Here is a 23,116-nt window from a genome sequence, read left to right as displayed (position 1 = left end):
GGAGGTGGTGAAGGCAAAAACAGTGAAAGATTTCAAAGGGGCATGGGATAAACACTGCGGATCCCTAAAGACTATTTATTTATTTATTTTATTTATTTCATGGTTTTATATACCGACATTCATCAAAGATATCACATCAGTTAACAGTAAAACAGTTAACATGAAACAGGCGAAAAAATATATGCATTGTAAACTACGCTTAAGTTGCGTTGGAAACTATATACATTGCACGAAAAATATTATAAACATTGCAGATATTATATACATTGCACTACAAGTACTAATAAGATTGCTTCAAGTATATTGAGAATGCTTAAAGAATACAAAGGGAGGTTATCAATTACTTGCAAGATTGCTTCCATTGTACTGCAGGATTTGGGAAGATTGAACATGAGACATGGAAATCAACTCAAAGAGATGAATGGGAATGGTGAACATGTATCACAGAAATAGTATCAAGGAAGTGCATTAAGGAAAGGGGATGCCTCAGAAAATAGACATAAGGAGGAGGAAGGGACAGCGGGGGAGTTGGGTGAGTAAGGTGTAGGGTGAATAGACTGGGTGGTGTTAGGTGTAAGCTTTTGTGGGTGGTGTTAGGTGTAAGCTGGAAGCTGGGTGTAAGCTGGGTAGTGTTAGGTGTAAGCTTTTGTGAACAGCCAAGTCTTAAGTTTCTGCTTGAACATTTTTTGGCAGTCCTCCTGGTGTAGCTCACCTGGCATTGTATTCCAAAGGGCGGGGCTGGCTACGGAAAGCACACGTGCTCTTGTGGAGGCCAGGTTGGTGTTTTTGGGGGAGGGTATATGAATGGTAGCGAGGATTTGGTGTCTGGTAGGTTTAGTTGGCTCGTGGAATATCAGTGAATCGTTGAACCAATTCATCTCAGGATTGTGAAGTGCCTTATGTATGATAGAGAGGGTCTTATATTGGATTCGGGATGCAATTGGGAGCCAATGTAATTCTTTTAGAACGGGTGTTATGTGTTCATTTCTGTGCATGTTAGTGAGGATCCGGGCAGCTGTGTTTTGTAGTATTTGGAGAGGGTGGATGGAGTTTTTCGGTAAGCTTAGGAGGAGTGAATTACAATAATCGAGTTTAGAAAATATTTAGTTTGAAGGAGGGTGGAGTAAGGGTCTTAATTTCTTAAGTGTGTGCAATTTAAAGAAACACTCTTTTAAAGTGGTGTTAATGAATTTCTTGAGGTTGATGTGCTTATCGAGGATAACTCCTAGGTCCCGTACCTGTTGAGAGAATGGGATTGGTGGTGATAGAGAGTGAAGCAGGGGAAGGGTGTTAGGGTGACTTTGGGGTAAAATAAGCATGATTTCAGTTTTTGCAGTGTTCAGGGCAAGGTGAAAGTTGGTTAGGAGCTTGTTGATTGAAAGTAGAGTGGATTTCCAGATGTTCATGGCATTAGGAAGTATGTCAGATACTGGAATAAGTATCTGCACGTCGTCTGCATAGATATAGTGGGGAAGCTTGAGGTTGGATAGGAGGTGACAGAGTGGTAGGATGTAAATGTTGAAGAGGGTGGAAGACAGGGAGGAACCTTGTGGTACTCCTTGGTCGAGGGGTATTGCTTTGGACTCATGGTTTCCGATTTTGACTTTGAAGTTTCGATTACTGAGATTGGAATTAAACCAGTTGTGGGCAACACCTGTTATTCCAATTTTATTTAGTCGCTGCAGGAGGATATTGTGGCTGATGGTGTCAAATGCTGAGGATATGTCTAGGAAGGCCAAGATATAAGATTGTCCTTTATCAAGGCCTTTAATAAGTTGGTCTGACAGGGAAAGGAGGAGGGTTTCCATGCTATGGAGTTTCAGGAATCCGTACTGTGAGGGAGCAAAGAGTTGATTGTCATCAAGGTATTCTGTGAGTTGCTTATTGATTGTTTTTTCAAGGATTTTTTAGATGAACGGAAGGTTTGAGATGGGGCGGTAATTAGACAGATCAGTGGGATCGAGTTTCGGTTTCTTCAGTATTGGCTTGATACAGCAGGACACATCATAGCGTCTCTTCCAGCCCTTGATCTTTAATCTCAGGCCTGAACAGGAGCAGTAGTGTGGTGGCCGAAGTGTGGCCGAACTGCAAGTGTTTGGGACACAGCAGGACTCAGCATTACAAATCTTTCCAGTCCTCGATCTGGCATCTCAGGCCTGGACAGCAGCATCAATGTGGTTGGTGAAGTGTGGTCCAATTGATAGTGTTGTGGACAGAGCAGGCAAATGCATTTAGTCAATCACAGTCACTGGATTTTGTTGGATGCTAGATGCAGGCCCCATTACTGTTATTGAGACACGGCATGCAGAAAGGCAGAGCGGCCAGCAACTACAGGACCGTCATATTCCGTTCATTTGTCTTGCCACTCGCATGGCAAATCTGGATAGCAAACAAAGGCAGATTAATTTTAAGGAACACTAGCTTCTCTATCAAGTGTGTTGACAGCCTGGAGCAATGAGGGCTTATGATGTCTCCTGTCATGGAAAACACTCTTTCGCTGGGTACACTTGTTGGTGGACAAGAGTGATAGTGTTGAGCCACTCTCGCAAAGTCTGGCCAGATGTTAGACTTGCGAGACCAATATACCAGCACATCTGTCTCCATGTCCTCAGTGAGATAGTGTGTCACTGAGATATGAGCTGCTGTTTCCTTTGGTGGTACTATATGTGAATCTTTCTTCCCAGCTGCTTTAGCGATCTTCTGGGACAGAAGTGAGGATTGTTTCCGTTTTCCTGTGTAGGGTTTGCTAGGTGGCGATGACGGGTGCTGCTCTGACTTGCACTGCTGTCTGACCTAGACAATGAGGGTGTTTCTTCCTGTGCTACATCCCTCCTCTGCCTCAACCTGTGGCGCTCTAGCTTACAGACCTCCTCTTCATATGTGTCAGATTTTGTTTGCCTCCACTGCAAGTGCCCTTTCACATGTGGATCACTAATGTAGTGAGCATGTATGTGGGGTTTCTGGTCAGAGGTCCCAGTTTCTCTGTCACCTGCTTTTCCAAGGACACTGAACAGTGCAGCACCTCACCTCTCATTCCCTCTTCCTGTTGAAAACCCTCCAACTTTTCTAACAGGATGTTTACTATTAGGATATTTCCCAAGATGGTGCTTATAGCACTCAGCTCCTCTGTGGCAGCCTTAAAGGGCTTCAGGATTTTCACAAGCTGTCTCATGACTGGCCCAGTCATGATGCCCTAGGGAAGCCTGCATACCTATCTCCATTTCCCGAGACAGATCATGCAGAGGTATCTGCTGCTCACTAACCTCTGCAGTATGATGTAGGTTGAATTCCAGCGGGTACCCACATCTATGATGAGATGCTTGTGAGGCATCTCTAATTCCTTCTGCTTTTCACGGAGGAGGAAACCTGCCTTCATGCTTCATGGTTGTGTCCAACTATTTTTCTACACTTCTCTAGTAAGCCATGCAGGTACGCATGCTCTGGATCCCTGGACCCCAGCCCCAGGGTCTTCACTGCTAGGTGCAGAGTGTGAGCAAAGCATCATATACCCTGATATCCACGGACGGATATCGCCTTGACCATCTTAGAGCCATTGTCAGTGATATAGAAACCTGCATTGAGACTTCTGGCTCTCTGATCCAGCTGCCAGCCCTCCAGCATTTCTCCAATCGCTGCTAAAATATTGGCAGAGGTATGGGAACTGTCCGCCGAGTGAGTGTGCAGTAAAGCTCACCTGTGTCCTGTTGCTCCGGCCCCTGTGGAACTGCTGCCTACCCCACTCTAGGCCAGGTCCCACCAGTGTGCTGTCAGAGAGAGGAAGGCGTGTGAAGCATTTGTGGATGTCCATATGTCACTTGTGAAATGCACACTGCTCCCCTGTGCCTTCACCAGCAGCACCTGCACACAGCTACAACAATAACCTTTCTGCTGAAAGTGGTCCTGGAGGGCGCTAGAAGCTGAAGCAAACGCGTATCTTTTCTGGGACTTTGCTGGCTATTACGTGCATTTGTAGGTGGATTTTAAAACATACTCGCGCGAGGGTCAGCCCGGTTTTTCCAATTAGTCCACCATTGGCAAAGGACAGTTTGCCCAGTTAATATCTAGGTCTTCAAGACCCCTCTGGTTCTTCATCCTGCACTCCTCCCAGCTTCCCCAGACCCTTCACCCTGTCCTGTAAGTCCTAAAACTCAAAATCTACAGACTTCCTCCACTTCTGTAGCAGCAGTAAAGTTACACGGATTACAAGCTGATGCACGCTGCGATCTCTGGTTTTAAAATACGGAGTTCCGTGCGTAACTGTTAGCCGTACCCCGGAACACCCATGCTCCGCCCCTTTGCACCCTTTTATTTTAGATGCATGCATGGGTAAATACACATGTATTTCGCAGCTTTTTAAAATCCGCATTGCTTGCATCCAGCCCAAATATGCACGTATATGGGCATTTTGTCACGAGCAATGCTTTTAAAATTGACCTTTCTGTGTCCAAATCTAAGCCCCTCCCCAGCCCCAGCCCTAGGAATGCCTCTAGTCAATCTGGGTAAATTTATGTGCAGACATGACATATGCACTTAAGTTTATCTGCCTATTGGGTAGGCAATTTTGTAAAAGGACATTTCTGTGGGTAAAACACTGTTTTATATGCAGAAGTCTCTTAAGAAAATGATCCTCATAACAGATTACATTATAAACAGGATGAAGACAGAGTCAGATTGAGATGGACCCAGATAAGACACAGATGAGATGAGGAGTGGAAAGCAGGAGAGGTGAGCAATAGAGAGAGACAAAGCTGGAGGTGAGGTGCTGAGAAATAGAGGAGGAGGCAGTCGAAGTGAGGCACTAAGCATGGAGAGTTGCGCAGATCAGGGATATATTTAAAGTATTATATGGGGAGGGCCCAGCATATTTGAAAAACCTAGTTTCCTGTTAAACACTCCAGTGGGCACTGAGGTAAGAAAGTATGTTTTTATTAAATGTGCCAGAGGTTAAAAGGCTAAGCTGCAGGAGACAAAGAATAGAGCCTTCTTGAGGTCAGTCCTGGCCCTTAGGAATGAGCTCCCGGTAAGCATCCAGCAGATGAAAGACCATAAATTGTTTCAAAAGCAGGTTAAAGCTCATCTGTTCAAGGAAGCTTTTAATTAATATAATTTTAATATTTTAGACACTTTAATTCTGTATTTTGTATTGTGTATGTTGTTTGTTTATGATTATGGAATGGAGGAGTAGCCTAGTGGTTAGAGCAGTGGGCTACAACCCAGGGAAACCAAGGTTCAAATCCCACTGTCAATCCTTGTGACCTTGGGCAAGTCACTTTTGCCTCAGGTACAAAATTAGATTGTAAGCCCTGTTGCGATAGGGAAATATTTATTTATTTATTTATTTATTTATTTAAATTCTTTTAATATACCGATGCTCAAGACCAGGTCTTATCGTACCGGTTTACAGTAAACAAGGGGTAACCAGTTAACAGAGCAAACAACAACAAAAGTTACATTATAACAGGGAATGTAGAACTAGGCTGATAGAGAGAAAATAGGTTAAACAAATTCTAACAAATTTTAAAAGTTAAGTTAAACAAATTCTAACTGGAGGGAAGGGCAACAGGAGGAGGGGGTGCTTACAGGATAAGAATTATGTACGATTTTATCTAGTATATGTGCAAAATTAAGCATATTTACAAATTTACATAAAGAATATGAAATTAAGCAAATTATAAGATAGTGCAATTGGTTGGGCAACAGTTCCTTTGAGTTGCGGTAATGGACACATCTGTGAGGTAAGAGACTGTGTGGGTGACCCAGAGGCTTTTTTTTTTTAGGGGTAGGCTTGGGCGAACAGCCAAGTTTTTAATTTTTTTCTGAACGTGATATGGCAATGTTCCTGGCGGAGATCTGGCGGGAGGGAGTTCCAGTGAAGAGGTCCAGCAGTTGATAGTGCCCGTTTTTCTATAGAGTTGTGACAAATGGATTTTTTGGGGGGAACTTGGAGGGAATCTCTATATGCAGATCTGGTGGGTCTTGCAGAGGAGTGATGTTTGAGGGGTATGGTAAGTTGGAGCGAGGATTCTTGAAATAAGGTTTTGTGGATAATGGTAAGTGTCTTGAAGAGAATTCTGTGGCGAATGGGTAGCCAGTGAAGTATTTTTAGAATCGGGGTGATGTGATCCATGCGGCGGGAGTTTGTGAGGATCCTGGCTGCTGCGTTTTGCAGCATTTGAAGAGGTTTGGTAGAAGAGGCCGGGAGACCAAGTAACAGCGCATTATACCTATACCTATAGTACCTGAATGTAATCCACTTTGAAGTTCTGAAAAGTGGAATAAATAAATAATTTTTGTTATGGAAACTACCCAGAACAATCTCTTGGTAATTGAGCGGGATAGAAATTTAATAAATAAATAAATAATATATGCATGGTCACATGCATAGGATATAAACTTAGGAGGTCATTTACTCAGCTGGGGTATTACCACAGGATTATTAAACTGTAGCACTAAACTGTGTACTCTGTACCGCAGCTTAGTAAATCCTGCAGTATATTTCCTAGCAGTAAAATACTACAAGGAAAAATACTGTGGCTTAGGTGTCCCCCACTGCCCAGGACTGCCATCTTCTTAAATGGCCTTAGCTGACTGAATAGGCCCCAGGGCCTCATGAAAATCCTGTGGTTCTCAATTTACTCTCTGTCCTATCCATACACCCCTGCTGCTCATTGAGATGGACGAAGTGTCGAAAAAAGCCCAAAACATTAATGCCTTCAAAGACTGCCTAACGCCTCCCTCCTAAGCTCACCCCGTTTGTAAAAAAAAACAAAAAACATTAGGCCTGTTCTATAATTTTCCCTTATCAAATGATGGGGGCAAATGTTTGTATGTGGCTGGCCAGCATGATTTTGAAAATGGTGGCACTGAGCCAAGAACTCTAGGTAGTGCTTTGGGCCTCACTAGACCACCACAGATTCTAAGGTACTAGCCTTGGAGGGGTCAGAGGGGTGAGTTTGATGTATTGTTAGAGGGTAATTTTTGGCCAAAGGATGCAGGGCTTGGGAGGGAGGAGGGTAGGCAGACTCAGAATGCAGTTTTTTTTGTATTTTTGACACATACTTTGGCTGCCTCAATAGGTGTGGGGGGGAACAGGGGTGTCTATTAAAATCTCAATAGTTTTCACAAAGCTGGGGGGGGGCACATATTTTAAGATAATCCTTGGATGTATTGGAATGCGCATTAAATGTGCTGATGCTCCCAGAGAAATTTGTAGCTAACTTTCCGTAAAATAATCTGGCTAGCAAATTTTGAAGCAATCTGTATTTTATTTGCATCAAATTAACGAATACCATTTGTAACTCATCTTGAGCTTGTATTTGGAAAGGCAAGTAATTCAATCTAAAAGTGCATAGTTTTATAGCACTATTCTGTGTTCCACAGGTAACCATGTCTCTGAACTGGATGGTGCGGATGACCTCTGACCTTGAAACCAACATTGTAGCAGTTGAAAGGGTGAAAGAATATTCTGAAACTGAAACTGAGGTTGGTTATTATTTATCCAAAGTCATTATTACAAGGATCAGACAGTGGTTGAATGATAGTGCTGTGCAATTCCACAAGGAGGATCTCGGTTCTATTGCCAGGTCAAGTTTTCTGCTCCGGGTTGGCTACTCTGGAGATGCTGTGTAGAGGCAGCGCTCACAGCAACATTCCCAGTCATTGCACAATAGTGACACCTAGTGTCCAGATTTAGAGTCCATGATTGCAAGGTTTTGAAAGTAGCCCAGGTACATAGTCCCAGGCTGAGGAATGTAGCTGCGAAGACTGGACTAGGATGAATTGGGAGGTGATATAAAATAGGGGAAAAGATCCTTGAGAACTTGCAAATGGAGGCTCATTGTGCTGGATCTCGGTCCCAGTCCCATCTGAGCTAGAAGCTCAAAAGAGCAGGAGGAAACTGTCTGGCACCCTCCAAAAAATCATTATTACAAATATGGATAGATGTGTTTTATTTCCAATCAAAAGTAAACACCATGCCCTAAAATACCAATATAATTCCTATTAGGAAAACAGAACAAGCCAGGCTGCTATAGAACCCCACACAGAAACTAAACACCAGCAGAATACTTCACCTTGGTCATACATACGGAACACAGACCAACCCTTACCTAATAAAGAAAATAAAGTATAAATAGAAATGTGCAGACAAACTGCATTGGTATTTAAGAGAAATGATGTCTCACCTTCTCCCATGCTGTTTGTTAAAAAAGCCATGCACAGTAAAGTTTGAGGGAGGATGGTTGGTTGGTTGGTTGGTTGGTTGGTTGGTTGGTTGGTTTGTTTGTTTGTTTGTTTGTTTGTTTGTTTGTTTGTTTGTTTGTTTGTTTGTTTGTTTGTTTGTTTGTTTGTTTGTTTATTTAGAGTTTCTTCTATACCGATAGCCGTTTGCACATCGTATTGGTTTACAGACAACGCAGAACTTTTGGGCATGGCCCTTACATAGCACAATTAATTGCATAAGAGAAAGAAACAATATAAAACATCAAGAAGTTGAGAAGGGGGGACTGAGACAACTGGGTATCTTAGGCAGATAAACTGGGTATCTTAGGCAGATAAAAGGAAAAGTAAGATAACTATGTTACAAAATACAAGAGACTATATTACAAAGTACATAGAGTGATGGATATTCCAATTCAGGGCTAGTGGTCATTTGCAATGAGCTGACATAGAACGACTGAGCTGAAATGCTGGTTACGTAAGGTTTAGGAGTGGAAATTGTAAGATGCTGGTTACATCAGATATTATGTGGCGAGAATCTAGGAGAAACACAAGGGGTAATAACAAGCACAATAGGGTGGGAAAGGTAGTCGAGCATATATGGCTCCTGGGGTGACTGAAAGGAAAAAGGGAGGGGGAGGGAGGGAGAGGCAATTGCGAGAATACATATAATTGAATAGCCGGCAGTTAAGTATTTTTCGTGGAAAGGGAAGAGAGTGCAGGATAGGCCTGAAGGAACAACCATGTTTTTAATTTTTTTTTAATTTAGGAGTAGAGGTCTCTGTGCGTAAATCAGGAGGTAGGGAATTCCATAGAGTAGGGCCAGTGAGGGAAAAGGCCCTGTTAATAGTAGAGATAAGTTTGATGTGTTTGATTGAGGGTGTGCAGAGAGTTCCTTGTAGGGCAGGGCAAGTGGGTCTTGTTGTCGAGCGAGGAAGGAGAGGAGGGTTGATCTAGTGGAGGTTTTCATTTGTAAGGCTTTTAATATGAAAAAAATAATTCTTTAGTGAGAGGATGGTAGATATTCATTGAATAAAGTACAAGCAAACGTGGTAGAAACTCAATACTGTGATAAAATTCAAGTAGACTTAGAGTAGATATGAGGAATAGTAGTAGGAAGAGTGTTGATGGTTGCAGTGTTGCAATAATCCATCCTTAGAGCAAAGACAAGGGGAGAGGTGATAAGGACAAAACAAATGGTGGATAAAGGAGGCACTACATTATAAGACACTTCAACAATTAAAAGCTACAAAGGTTCCAATTTTTTCCAGGAAATATTAAGAAGCTTGGCTCACTTGCTAGATTCAGCAAGAAATGCTGTTCACGTGGGATGACAATATGTTATTGCTGAGTGAGGTTCATAATATATTTGGGGAGATGACTGTAAAAGTGCTTGGTAAAGATTCCATTGAGTAAGGACAGTGAAAGTATCAGTGCCTCTGTTGGAAACAGGATGCTGGGCTTGATGGACCCTTAGTCTGACCCAGCATGGCAATTTCTTATGTTCTTATGTTCTTAAGGCCATGAGATAGGATAGAACCAGTAGGCTGGAGCTGTCCAGAAATTAAACTGAGTCAGTATTGGCAGATTGGTGATAACTGGGTACCATCTCACTATGTGATAAAGAGAAAACAAACAGCAGATAAAAGAAGCATGACTTAGCAACATTGAAGGCCAAGAAGTAGCCAAGTTGGAACTATCAAACTAAAACTTTCCAGAAACCAAATGGGGCAGTGATGACAGCTAAGTAGTTACTAGACCATGAGGACCTAGGCTGCTGGATGTTTGAGCAAGAGCCCCACTAGTTTTGGTAGCTGTTCAAATGGTTGAAAAGCTTGGGGGTAAGACTTGGAGGGTGAGACAAGACATTTAATGGTGTAGTCTGTCGGAGGTGTGATCCCAAAGCCAAGAACAGATGGTGCACAGACAGGACAAATTTGGCAGGACAAATTGGCAGGTTCTAACTGGAGTAGGAGCAGGAGCAGGATGTCTTCCCCCTGTGATGGCTACCTTAGGTTGAGCCCTCAGTAGCTGGTGGCTGGCAGGACGGAGAACAGGAAACACAAGGTAAACACAGAGAGAAGGAAGAACCCACACCTGGAGATATGAAAGACTGCTGCAGATACCAGGAGTCAGGAAGGAACCTACAGAAGCAGTGAAGGACCAACTGCAGGAACACAGAATATACGAAGTAAACTAGAAACAAACAGGAACACAGGATACACAAAGCAATCTAGAAATAAACAGGAACATGAAACATAGGTCCGAGACCAGGACCAAATGTAAGACCAAACACAAAACCAAGTATTGGATCAAGCTCTGGCAAAGTACTGACTGTGAGCCTGGAATATAACTGTGTCTAGACAGGAGCAAGATAGCTGCCAACAGAACATATGGACCCACAGAGCTGGGAGAACTAACCAGTGTCTAAGAGACCCATCAAGGCCCCTACTGGCAAGAGGCAAGAACAGGGCCTCACAGGGTGTTGGATTGTCCAGGAACCTGTACATTCAGCTATCTAGGAGAGTAGAGAACTAATGAAGAAGACAACAAAAAAATGTCTTGGATAAGCAGCAATATCTTGTAAGCAGTCTAGCGCGGTGGTTCTCAAACATTTTTTGGCCGGGACACACCTGACAGATGGTTCTCATATGCGTAACACACTGAACATGTGACCGTCACGGGGCTAAATGTAAACATGCACTCTGCATCCACAGGAATCCCCTCAACCCCCAGCAATGAGTGCAGAGCAGATCTAGGGCATTACCCTGTACAACTCGCCATACAAAAAGATATTCTGGTTCTGATCACATCTCAGTAAAAGCAAAACAAACTCCCTTTACTACCAGGCACAATAGCCTTCCTTATGAGAAGACAGTAATTTACCTCTAATGCATGTCCTATTCAGAAAACACAACAAATAAGATTGATACAAATGCCTACATGCTAGCAAAATACCTCACCTCGGTCACACACCCAGAACTGACCTTCACCAAGTACAGAAAAACCACAAATTATAAATATGGAGACAGAAACTGGAATGGAAAACCAAAAAAGTCACTCTGCATGCAGTGCGAACCTGGAGAAATGGAAAGAGAAATATAGCACCTAACAGACTCTCAGGATTTGCAATAATGCACACAAACTAACCCGCACAAAGTTACACCTGTATTATGGAACACACTCAAACAGTAACAACCCTATCTAAGAAATAAAACTATTAAACCAGTCCCTGAACACTAATACATTTCCTATTGGGAAAATAGAATAAGCCAAGCTGCTATAGAGCCCCCACACAGAAATAATTGTAAAGCTATACTAAAAGTGTTACAAAACAGCTGCTGAACAGAATAATATCCAACAATTAAAAACTCATAAAAATTATTAAAACATGTCCAAATATCAATAACATATTTCAAAACAGCAGACATCGCATAATACCCAATAATTAAAATGGCAGTCAATCAAGAAAAATAAATTTTAAAAGCCACCTTTACTTACCCTCTCCAGCAACTCTCCTACTCCTTTCCCTTCCAGGCCAATAGCACTCACCAGAAGGAGCAAGGGCTGTTGAAGCTCTCTCCTCACAGTCCTCTTCCTTAGCACCCACAACCAGTCACTCACACACACCCCCAATTAGACCTCATGACCAGTCTCGGTCTCTTTCACACCAGTCATCTTCCTGACTGGTTTCTCACACACACTAGTCATCTTCCTGACTGGTCTCTCTCACAGACACAGAAACACATTGCTTCCCTAACCAGTCTCTCTCTCAATCACACTCATGCTCTCTTATATACAAGCTCTCAATCACACATAAATGCTCTTGCACCCATTCACACCAGCTCTCACCCAGGCACCAATTCACACCCACAAGCTCTCACCCAGGCTTCCATTCACACCCACACACACACAAGCTCTCACCCTGGCACCCATTCACACACACAAGCTCTCACCCATTCACACCCACAGACACAAGCTCTCACCCAGGCACCCATTCACACCCACAGGCACAAGCTGTCACCCATGCATCCATTCACTCCCACAGACACAAGTTCTCACTTAGGCACCCATTCACACCCACAGACACAAGTTCTCACTTAGGCACCCATTCACACCCACAAACACAAGCTCTCACTTAGGCACCCATTCACACCCACAGGCACAAGCTCTCACTTAGGCACCCATTCACAAACACAAGCTCTCACTTAGGCACCCATTCACACCCACAAACATAAGCTCTCACTTAGGCTCCCATTCACGTCCTCAGACACACGCTGTCACCCAGGCACCCATTCACACACACACACACACACACACACACACAAGCTCTCACCCATGCATCCATTCACACCCACAGACACAAGCTCTCACCCAGGTACTCATTCACACCCTCACAGACACACAAACCCTCACCAAAAACCTCCTCTTCCTTCACTGCAGGGATGGGCTCCAGTTCCGCCTCGGCTTCACCCCGGCAGGCCTTCTTTTTTCGCTGCCACAGGGATGGGCTCCCGTGTTGGCCTCGGTCGGGGTCAGGTTTCCTCTTTGCCGCTACAGGGATGGGCTCCCATGGTGGCCTTGCTTGGTCGGGGTTGGGTTTCCTCTTCGCCGCTACAGGGATGGACTCCCATGGTGGCCTTGATTCATCGGGGTTGGGTTTTCCTCTTTGCCAGGTGGCAGCCTTGCTTCGTCGGGGTTCGACACTGCCATTCCTCCCACCCCACCCCCGGGCTATGCGATGCCTGTCTCACCGACCAATCAAAGGCTTCCTCCCTTCTTCCTATTCCCACTGGCAGGTAGAAGGGAGGAGGCTTCCGATTGGCCTGCGTGGGGGCAGGCAGAATGAAGGATGCTTCCCACTGGGAGAGTGGGGGGAGGAAGAAAGGAAGCTTCCAATTGGCCCGTGGGGACTGGAAAAAGGGAGAAGGAAAGTACAATGGGGCAGTGGGACACCGGTGTTTGATGACACATTGGTTGAGAAGCGCTGGTCTAGCGTCTATGCTTGGTAGCTGGAATAGATCCTTCAGTGGAGGCTAGAATAACTAGGAAGTTTGGATGGTCCAATTCAGGTGATTTGCTACTTTTTAGTTTGTCAATCTTGCCTACTACATCTTCCAGATTCACTGTGATTTGGTTCAGTTCATCCAAATCATCACCCTTAAAAAACTCTCTCCATCAGTGGCCAATTCTAGTCACAAGTTACCTAGCAAATCCCAAATTGCAGAGCCATTCCTTGTTGCTCACTTCCAGAAATAAACAGCGGCTAATGGCACTGTCCCAGCCTGCCCCCCCCCCCCCCCCCGCCCTGCCCAGACCACGCCCCCGGTCCACCCCTTTTTCAGGGCCTTGCACTTCTGTGCGTAAAGGGAGTTATGTGCATGGCTGGGCCCATTCTAAAATGTGCACTGAGCACACAAGGCCCAGCCACGCATGTAACTCCAGGTTTTTACATGCATGGCCCTTTTAAAATCAGGCCTTTAGCAAGCAAGCTTACTGTTAACTGTGCTGAGGGTTGCTGGTTCAAGACTAGCTACAGCTGACAGTGACTTATCAGTACTGTATATGGATCACAATCATAGGGTGTACTCAGTTTACAGCATTGGCTAAGAATCCTACATCTAAAAAAAAAAAAGATACAGTGGAACTAGAAAAAGTACAGAGAAGGGCAACAAAAATAGAATGGCTCCCTTATGAAGAAAGGTTAAATAGGTTACGGCTCTTCAGCTTGGAGAAGAGATGACAGAGGGGATACAATATTGGTTTATAAAATCATGAGTAGAATGGAACAGGTAAATAGGGGATGGTTATTTATCGTTTCAAATAGTATTAAGATTAGGAATCAGTCTACAAACTAACTGGTAGCAGATTTAAAACAAATCACAGAAAACATTTTTTCATTCAGCACCCAATCAAACCATGGAATTTATTGCCAGATGACGTAGGCAAGGCATCTAATATAACTAGGTCTGACAGTTTCCTATTCTGGGGAAGGGTTCTGGGTGGGTTAAGGGTATATAGTATGCATTGTTATTTTGTATCTTGCAAAAATGCCGTTTGTTCTGCTGCTACCTGCAGGGATGCAGAATACACGCCCTGCAGGAGGTGGTGTTCTTTTGTACAATAAAAAATCATTGAAACTAAAAGAATTTGGACAAGTTAATAAATCCTTATTAGCCAAGTAGACTTAGGTAAGCCATTGTTTATTTCTGGAAGTAAGCAACAAGGAATGGCTCTGCAATTTGGGATCTGCTAGGTAACTTGTGACTAGAATTGGCCACTGTTGAAGAGAAGTTTTCAAGGGTGATGATTTGGATGAACTGAACCAAATCACAGTGAATCTGGAAGATGTAGTAGGCAAGATTGACAAACTAAAAAGTAGCAAATCACCTGAACTGGATAGTATACACCCCAGGGTTCTGAAAGAACTAAAAAATGAAATTTCATATCTAGTATTAAAAATCTGTAACCTATCATTAAAATCATTCATTATACCTGAAGACTGGAGGGTGACCAATGTAACCCCAAAATTTAAAAAGGGCTCTGGGGCGATCCAGGAAACTATAGGCCAGTGAGCCTGACTTCAGTGTCGGAAAAAATACTGGAAACTATTTTAAAGAACAAAATCACAGAACATGTAGAAAGGCATGGTTTAATGGAACACAGTCAGCATGGATTTACCCAAGGGAAGTCTTCACTCACAAATCTACTACATTTTTTTGAAGGATACATTTGGATAAAGATGAACCAATCGATGTAGTGTATTTGGAATTTCAGAAGGTGTTTGACAAAGTCCCTTATGAGAGGCTTCTAAGAAAACTAAAAAGTCATGGGATAGGAGGATTGCAAACTGATTAAAAGACATGAAACAAAGAGTTGGATTAAATGGACAATTTTCTCAGTGGAAAAAGGTAAACAGTGGAGTGCCTCCGTGATCTGTACTTGGATTGGTGCTTTTCAATATATTTATATATGATCTGGAAAGGGATACAACAAGTGAGGTGATCAAATTTGCAAATGACACAAAATTATTTAGAGTAGTTAAATATGTGGATTGTGATAAATTGCAGGGGGACCTTGCGAAACTGGGAGATTGGGTGTCTAAATGGCAGATTAAATTATTGTGGAAAAGCGCAAGGTGATGCATATAGGGAAAAATAACTGTAGTTATATGCTGTTAGGTTCCATATTAGGAGTTACCATCCAGGAAAAAGATCTAGGTGTCATAGTGGATAATACATTGAAATCATTGGCTCAGTGTGCTGCGGAAGTCATAAAAGCAAACAGAATGCTAGGAATTATTAGGAAGGGAATAATGAATAAAGTGGAGAATGTCATAATGCCCCTGTATCGCTCAGTGGTGAGAGTGCACCTTGAATACTGTGTACAATTCTGGTCGCTGCATCTCAAAATAGGTATAGTTGCACTTGAGAAAGTACAGAGAAGGGCGACCAAAATGTTAAAGGGGATGGAATGGCTCCCCTGTGAGGAAAGGCTAAAGAGGTTAGGGCTGTTCAGCTTGGAGAAGAGACGGCCGAGGGGGGATATGATATAGATCTATAAAATTATGAGAGGACTAGAACAGGTAAATGTGAATTTACCTGTTCTAGAAGGACTAGGGGACACTCCATACAATTTAGCAAGTATTTATTTATTTTCCACTTTGTAGCCCTTCGAAGTGGATTACATTAGGTACTGTAGTTATTTTCCTGTAGCACATTTCAAACAAATCAGAAAAAAATTCTTTTTAACTTAATGCACAATTAAGCTCTGGAATTCATTGCCAGAGGATGAGGTTAGGGCAGCTAGTGTAGCTGTGTTTAAAAAAGGTTTGAATAGGTTCCTGGAGAAGATGATTTATGGCATAGCCACTGCTATTACTGGCATTAGTAGCATGGGATCTATTTAATGTTCGGGTACTTGCCAGGTAATTGTAACCTGGATAGGCCACTGTTGGAAACAGGATGCTGGGCTTGATGGACCCTCGGTCTGACCCAGTATGGCAAATTCTTATGTTCTAATGGGTTCATTTTATGGACCTTTTTGTTTTGACTCAGCATGGCATATCTTATGTTCTTATGCATGATGGGTCACGATAAGCCTGTTGGGTACAGATCATAATATTGTTAGGAACAGAATATCAATTCTGAGTATGGATCACATTATTCGTGCGGGTGAGGGAGTGACAGGCAATGCTGGATAAGATCCCACTAAATAAAAATTGATCTAGCTGCAATCCATTGAAAATTCAATGGAGGGTATGTGGTCCTCTACCTTTCCAGCCTGGCACCAGCACTCTTCCTCTTTCTGCCTTGCTGTCTCTCCTGCTACCTGCATTCTCCTCCTTCTTGGCTGCCCATCTCTCTATCTCCCTCTAGCCTCACAGCCTTGCACAGAGCACATGCTTTATTGCAGAGCAGCCACATTTCACAGATGAATGTACTCCTTTTTGGTCAGAGCTAGATCAGTGCAGATAGAAGGATATCGAGAATTCGAAGGCTAAGCGTCCTTACAGTGTATAGAGATTTGTAGATTTTTAGCCCACCTTTCCAAATAATGCTCAATAAGGCTAACACCATTATTAGTATTCAGGTAGAATAGGTTCCTGACCCAAGCTTACAGTCTCAGGGGATCATTTATTAAGCCATGGTATTTTATCACAGGGGGGAGGGCAATCCTGAGATATTGACCCCTCCCATGAGAATATATCACGGCAGGTTCCTTGCGATATTTTTTCTTGCAGAAATCATGGGGAAACTGAGAAAAGGCATGATGGTGGCCCCATTCGCACAGAGCCGCCATCATCTAAAAGGGCCAGGATTGGCTCTAACCTGGCCCCCTCCCAACAAGCCAGAATACCCTCTGGGAATCTTGACAGACCGCTGGTCACCCTTTGCCACTGTTCAAGATCACCTCACATAAAAAAAAAAATAAATCCTTTGAATGGCACACAGCAGTGTGCCATCCCCTTCCCAAAACCCCTCCTCTTTGAATAAAATATCCTTCCCCCTTGTTCTTACCCCCTCTCGGGCATCCAACCTCCCCCCTCCAGATCTGTGTTAGAGGCAAAGGCCAGTCGGTGCCATTTTGAAAAATGGTATTGAACAGCCTGGAGCCTCAGGAGTGCTCCAGGCTGCCACTAGACACAGGGCTGTCTTCACGAGGTATGGAGGCATGTGGGAAGGCCACCAGGCTACCAGGGACTTCCATTTATCTAATGAGGAGGTCTGGGGTGGAGGTGGGGACACCAGACACCAGGGATTCGATTCTATGGAAGAGGGGTCCAGGGAGGTTGGATACCTGGGGATAAAAACTAGGGGGGGATATTTTATTCAAAGGGGTAGGGTTTTGCGAAGGGGTCAGGGCATTACCGCACGCCATTCAAACAAGTTATTTTTTATGCGAGGCTGCTTCAAAAGGTGGCACATGGGTGGGTGGCGGTCTGCCAAGACCTCCAAAGGATAATTTACACTTTCTGGGGGAGGGGTGGGGGTCATTTTTGGGCCACGTGGCCCTTTAAGAAACATACCAGGGCTATCAGGATGTGCTTTAGCGTCCTAATGCCCCCACAATGTTTTAACTACAGTTCCTCAATTTTCATTCAAATATCCCAACTTGCTTTTTTGGGGGGAAAGCTACAGTATTTTACTTACATAGGATTTTGCCTGCATCAGCTGCTTTGCATGCATGCATTAGTAAGTTTTATGCATGCATGCAAATGCATGTAAAGCATCTACTTTCAATACAGGGTGGATTTTATTGAAAAAAACAAAAGAAAACATGGAATGTTGTGCAATAAACACTGTTTTACATGCTTTATACCCTATCGCACCTTGGTAAATGTACCCCTTAGTGTTTCCCAGCCAGTGTGCTATGGCACACTAGTATGCCAAGGAACAATCATCACTGCCTGCTGCTCAGATCCAAGCCAGCACCTGGGCTTTTCTCTCAGCACCTTACAGCAACAAGACACACCAGTGGTGAATCTTAAACATGTAGGAGCCTCTTTCTGAGTACATGTGTAATCATGCGTGCCTTTTCTTTCTAGTTACAGTAGGCGCCCTAGAGTGTGGTGATTAATGGGCAGCATGCAGGGCACAGATAGCTAAGACTTACTTTGAACAGCATACACGTTACACAGAGCAGCTTATCTTCTCCGTCTGAGTCCTTCCAGCCTCAGTCCTACCCCCAGGCTGAGTGAGATGGGGAGAGCATGCACTAAGCATTGAATGTGGCTCATTCTGAATGTTGGGAGCAGCAACAGTGAAGGAGCTCTGGCAGCCAAATGTGGCAGCCAAGGGCACTAACTGCTTGCCTGCTTGCTTCTCCTGCACTTGTATATAAAGGGAGTTGATCCATCATGGCAGGCTTATGTGTGTCTTTGTCCCCTCTCACCCTTTCAGGCTGATGCAGTATCCGCATGGGAAAAATGGGCACTCGTGATTGAGCGCCTGCTTTCCTAACGCACGCCCATCCACCCCTCCCGGGTGTGCAATGCAGTAGACTAATGAGCTGCTGCATTAAAAAGGTACTAGGGGAAATGGTGCATCCCTAGTGCCTCTTTGGCATTGGGCACCCAGGAGAAGTAGCTGTGCACGGGTTAGGAAAGCAGTATTTTCTGCTTTTCTGTTCAACATTTGGGACTCCTCAAGACTTAATACCAGGGGCTGGTATTAATTTTTCAGGGTTAAAATGTGTGCGTCAGGCGGTGTTCTTTTTTTTTTTTTTTTTTTACATCGGGGGGGGGGGGGGGGGGGGGGTACTAGCTTTTAGCCTCATCGACATGGCATTTACATGTGATGAGCCCTATTAGCTACACCCTGGTTTGAACGTGCATATCGGACGCGCTGATCCCCTTATTGCATCAGGAGCTTTGGGCGCGCATCCAAAATGCACGTCCAACCGCTGGTCAACCTGTGCCCTAGCCTGAGCACACAGTATTGCATCGGCCTGTAAGCTTAAAATGTGGAAGAGAGACTAACGGGGCTTTCAGTGTTTCCATAGCTCTTCTTTTGATCATATGAATTCTCTCCATGTCTGCACTGCCTGCTCAGCGGAATTTGGTCTGCAACCCAACATTTTTCTTAATGTAAGTGTGCACTGAGCTTGAAAAAGTTGGGAACTGCCGATCTAAGTGGGTAGCTGAGGTAAAGGAAGATAAAGTGACTTGTCCATAGTCACAAAGAGTGACCAGAGCTGAACTCTGGTTTTCAGCCCATTCATGGGGAAATTTAGTATTAGTGCTGGGTGTACAGATCACACTGTTTATAGTGGTGACAGTATCAGTATTTAGATAAAGAGGATTTTTATTCATGGAAGGTGAGAGGGCTGGCAGCACCCATGCTGGTTACAGATCTTGCTATTCATGAGGGAAGAGAGAATTATAGTATCATTACTGCGTAAAGATCACACTGTTCATGGACTTTCCTGTTGCATCTTTGTGTTTTTCTTACAGGCTTCCTGGATAGTTGAAGATAAAAGACCTCCAGAGGAGTGGCCAACCCATGGGAAGGTGGACTTTCTGAATTACTCTGTCAGGTACAGAGCAGGCCTGGATCTGGTGCTCAGGGACATTAGTCTCAGTGTGAAAGGTGGAGAAAAGGTACAAAAAAGTTACTCTTCAAATTAGCATTTAGAATTCCAACAATCTCAAAGCTTGTGTAGCATTATCAGTATATAGAATGATATATGTTAGCATACATTTAACTTACTTTGTACATCAGTTGGAGCAGAGAGAAACTGAAATTTTTCTAGTCCTCCATTTGGTAGTAATAGCCCTGAGCTCACAATTGTTTGGACTGAGGAAGACTGAAGTTGTCTATGCTGGCTTTAGAAATGAGGCAGACGATTATAAAATTAGTTGCCGGAGCCACTGTAGTCGTCATCCTGTCACATCTCAGAGCAATAGTATACAGCAAAGGACCTGAATGCAAGCTACATAGATTTGAAACAGTGAGATCTGTGTATTTAGTAAAGGGCTTAACAAGTGAGATCAGAGGAGGTGTAACCTCCTCCCTAGGAAAGATTTTCTAAAACTGTAAGAAAGCCAGTGCAATAATGTCTTAATAAATTTTGATACAAAACTAAAAAGAATGGTAACCATATGCTCTAAATCTCAACGAAAGTAAAGGCGCTTCATTGATCCAAAATCTCCTTTTAAAAAATGGGGTATCAGAAAGCCGGAGCTAATAACTTGTCATAGAACATCAAACAATGTCCAGTCAATCATTTATCCTGCCAAAGATTTAAGACTGAAAAAACATTTTTTTTAATGTTTAGTTTCATGTCAGATCAGTGAAATAGACACAAAACAGATCAATGTCCATCAACACAACTGATAAAAGTCCCCAACCCTGACATTGGCCAATGTTTCAGCTTGACCTGCATCAAGGAGAAAATATTCTACCACTTAGCTTAAATGTTGTGCTCCCATCAGGCCAGTGCTGAGCTCACTATAGAACTGGATGAAGTAATGCACACAAGAAGTCCAACAGTCTTAGAGACTAATAAATAATTTTAAATGGTTGATAGTTGTTGCCTTCTGAACATCGCATTCCCTGTACGTACCTGGATCAGTCCAGACTGCTAAGTTTTGCCTCCCTTCTAGCAGATGGAGACAGAGAAAAACTTGAAGAGCACCCCTTCTTAACCTGGTGTGTCACCTGCATCTCTTCAGTATTTATCTGTCTCCAGCAGATGGAGGTGGTGGAGAACCTGCGGTCTTGGACCATAACTTCAGTCTAAAAAAAAAAAAAAAGAAGAAAGTCCATTTTAATTCTACTCAAGGCAGATCAAGCAAGATTTTACAGGGTCATACCTCCTAGGTGGTAGGCAGGCCCTAGTGGGGCTATTCCTCCTGGTCGCAGGTCGTGTGGAGCTGGGGCTCCTCTGGTTTGGTAAGGTTTCTGGGGTGATATCGGTAGTCCGGTCCCTCCCCCTTGCTCCCTGCCCGGATCGGGAAAGGTCTGTCAGCCTTCTCCTTTGCTATTTTTGCTGCGGCCACATAAAAAAAAAACAAAGGAAAGAAGCTCGAGGGAGGACAGCAGCGGATCTCCCGCCTGGGGCTGTGCCGGAATTGCCTCCTCAGAGGAGAGGATACGTCAGGGGCGTGGCCGGGGTCTGGGTCCCTCGTGGCGTGCAAGCAATCAGCCGACCACAAGGGGAAGGCCGATCCATTACTGCTGAGTATGGGAACGGCGGCCATTTTGAAGTCCTCTGACTTGCCCGCTAAAGTGGCAGGGGAGGGGAGCTTTAGGCCTTCGTGAGACAGGGTCGGTCAGGTGCCATTGGGCTCTAAGTCTTCACAATGAGATTCAGCTGGCCCCATCCCTCTGTTCCAGTGATAGGCTTCGGCTATCCCTTTTTTACGAGGCGTAGGCCCAGATAACCTCTGACCACTGGGTATTAAATATCATAGAACACGGCTATGAGTTAGAATTTGCTTCGCCTCTCCCAAACCTGTTTCTGGTCTCCCCTTGCAGCTTAAGGCAGGGATCGTACGTCAGACCCTTCACCGCCTGCAGTGCCTAGGGGCCATCGTTCCTGTTCCCAGGGCGGAGTAGAAGACGGGGCATTATTCTATTTTGTCGTCCCGAAGAAGGAAGGCTCCTATTGACCGATCTTGGACCTGAAAAAGGTGAACAAGGTTCTCAAAGTGCTGCACTTCTGGATGGAGACCCTACATTCGGTCATTTTGGCAGTCCGCAGTAGAGAGTTCTTGGCTTCCCTGGATCTCACGGAAGCATACCTGCATATTCCCATCTGCAAGGATCAAACAGTTTCTGCGCTTCATGATCCTCTGGGCACATTTTCAGTTCTGTGCCCTCCCGTTTGGTCTCGCCATGGCCCCTTGCACATTCACCAAAGTGGTGGTGGTGGCGGTGGCTCTCAGGAGGGAGGTTGTGCTGGTTCACCCATATCTGGATGATTGGCTCATCTGTGCAAAGTAGAGAGCCCTCAAATCTTCGGTTGCCAGGGTCGTGCGTCTCCTGGAATCCCTCGGCTGGGTTGTCAATCAGGCCAAGAGTCACCTTCTTCCAACTCAGGTACTGGACTTCTTAGGGACCAGGTTCAACACACGAGTGGGAAAGGTGTTCCTTCAGGAGGAACAGAGCTGCAAGTTCATGCAACAAGTCCGTCACTTATTATCGGCTCCTCTCCCCAAGATCTGGGACTACTTGCAGGTCCTCTTTTCCACGGTGTCCACCCTGGAGTTGGTCCCGTGGGCATTTGCTCCTATGAGGCCATTGCAGAGAGCGTTGTTTTCCCGTTGGGATCCAGTGTCTGATCCAAAATCGGTTATTTACACTTTCGGATAATATAAGGACTGGGGGCATTCCATGAAGTTAGCAAGTAGCACATTTAAGACCAATTGGAGAAAATTCTTTTTCACTCAACGCACAATAAAGCTCTGGAATTTGTTGCCAGAGGATGTGGTTAGTGCAGTTAGTGTAGCTGGGTTCAAAAAAGGTTTGGATAAGTTCTTGGAGAAGAAGTCCATTAACTGCTATTAATCAAGTTTACTTAGGGAATAGCCATTGCTATTAATTGCATCAGTAGCATGGGTTTCTTCTTAGTGTTTGGGTAATTGCCAAGTTCTTGTGGCCTGGTATGGCCTCTGTTGAAAACAAGATGCTGGGCTTGATGGACCCTTGGTCTGACCCAGCATGGCAATTTCTTATGTTCTTATGTAGAATTTCAGATTCCCTTACCACTCACCGAGTCCGCCGGTCCAGTCTTGGGTGGTGGCTTATCCCAGATCACCTAAAGTGCGGAGTGGACCTCAAGGTGCCTCAATGGGTAATAGTGACCATGGGTGCCAGCCTCTCTGACTGGGGAGCAGTGTTTTTTAGTCTCCAGCAGATCAGGGCCAGTGGTCATCAGAGGAGGCGACCTGGTC

General features: G+C 44.3%; 1 protein-coding gene across 2 annotated transcripts in view; it reads left to right on the top strand.

The window, feature by feature from the left end:
- ABCC3 (ATP binding cassette subfamily C member 3) overlaps positions 1-23,116 on the top strand; it is a 475,864-nt gene that overhangs the window by 369,569 nt on the left and 83,179 nt on the right. For both annotated transcript variants that reach the window (XM_029600255.1, XM_029600254.1), the window contains exons 26-27: positions 7,381-7,482; positions 19,673-19,819. In XM_029600255.1, the coding sequence (XP_029456115.1) occupies positions 7,381-7,482; positions 19,673-19,819 (249 nt within the window). The remainder of the gene's footprint in view (positions 1-7,380; positions 7,483-19,672; positions 19,820-23,116) is intronic.

This window comes from Rhinatrema bivittatum, chromosome 4 (genome assembly GCF_901001135.1).
Source record: "Rhinatrema bivittatum chromosome 4, aRhiBiv1.1, whole genome shotgun sequence".
NCBI classification, from domain to species: domain Eukaryota; kingdom Metazoa; phylum Chordata; class Amphibia; order Gymnophiona; family Rhinatrematidae; genus Rhinatrema; species Rhinatrema bivittatum.
Note: the sequence above shows the minus strand (reverse complement) of the source record. Positions and strands in the feature narration are given on the sequence as shown.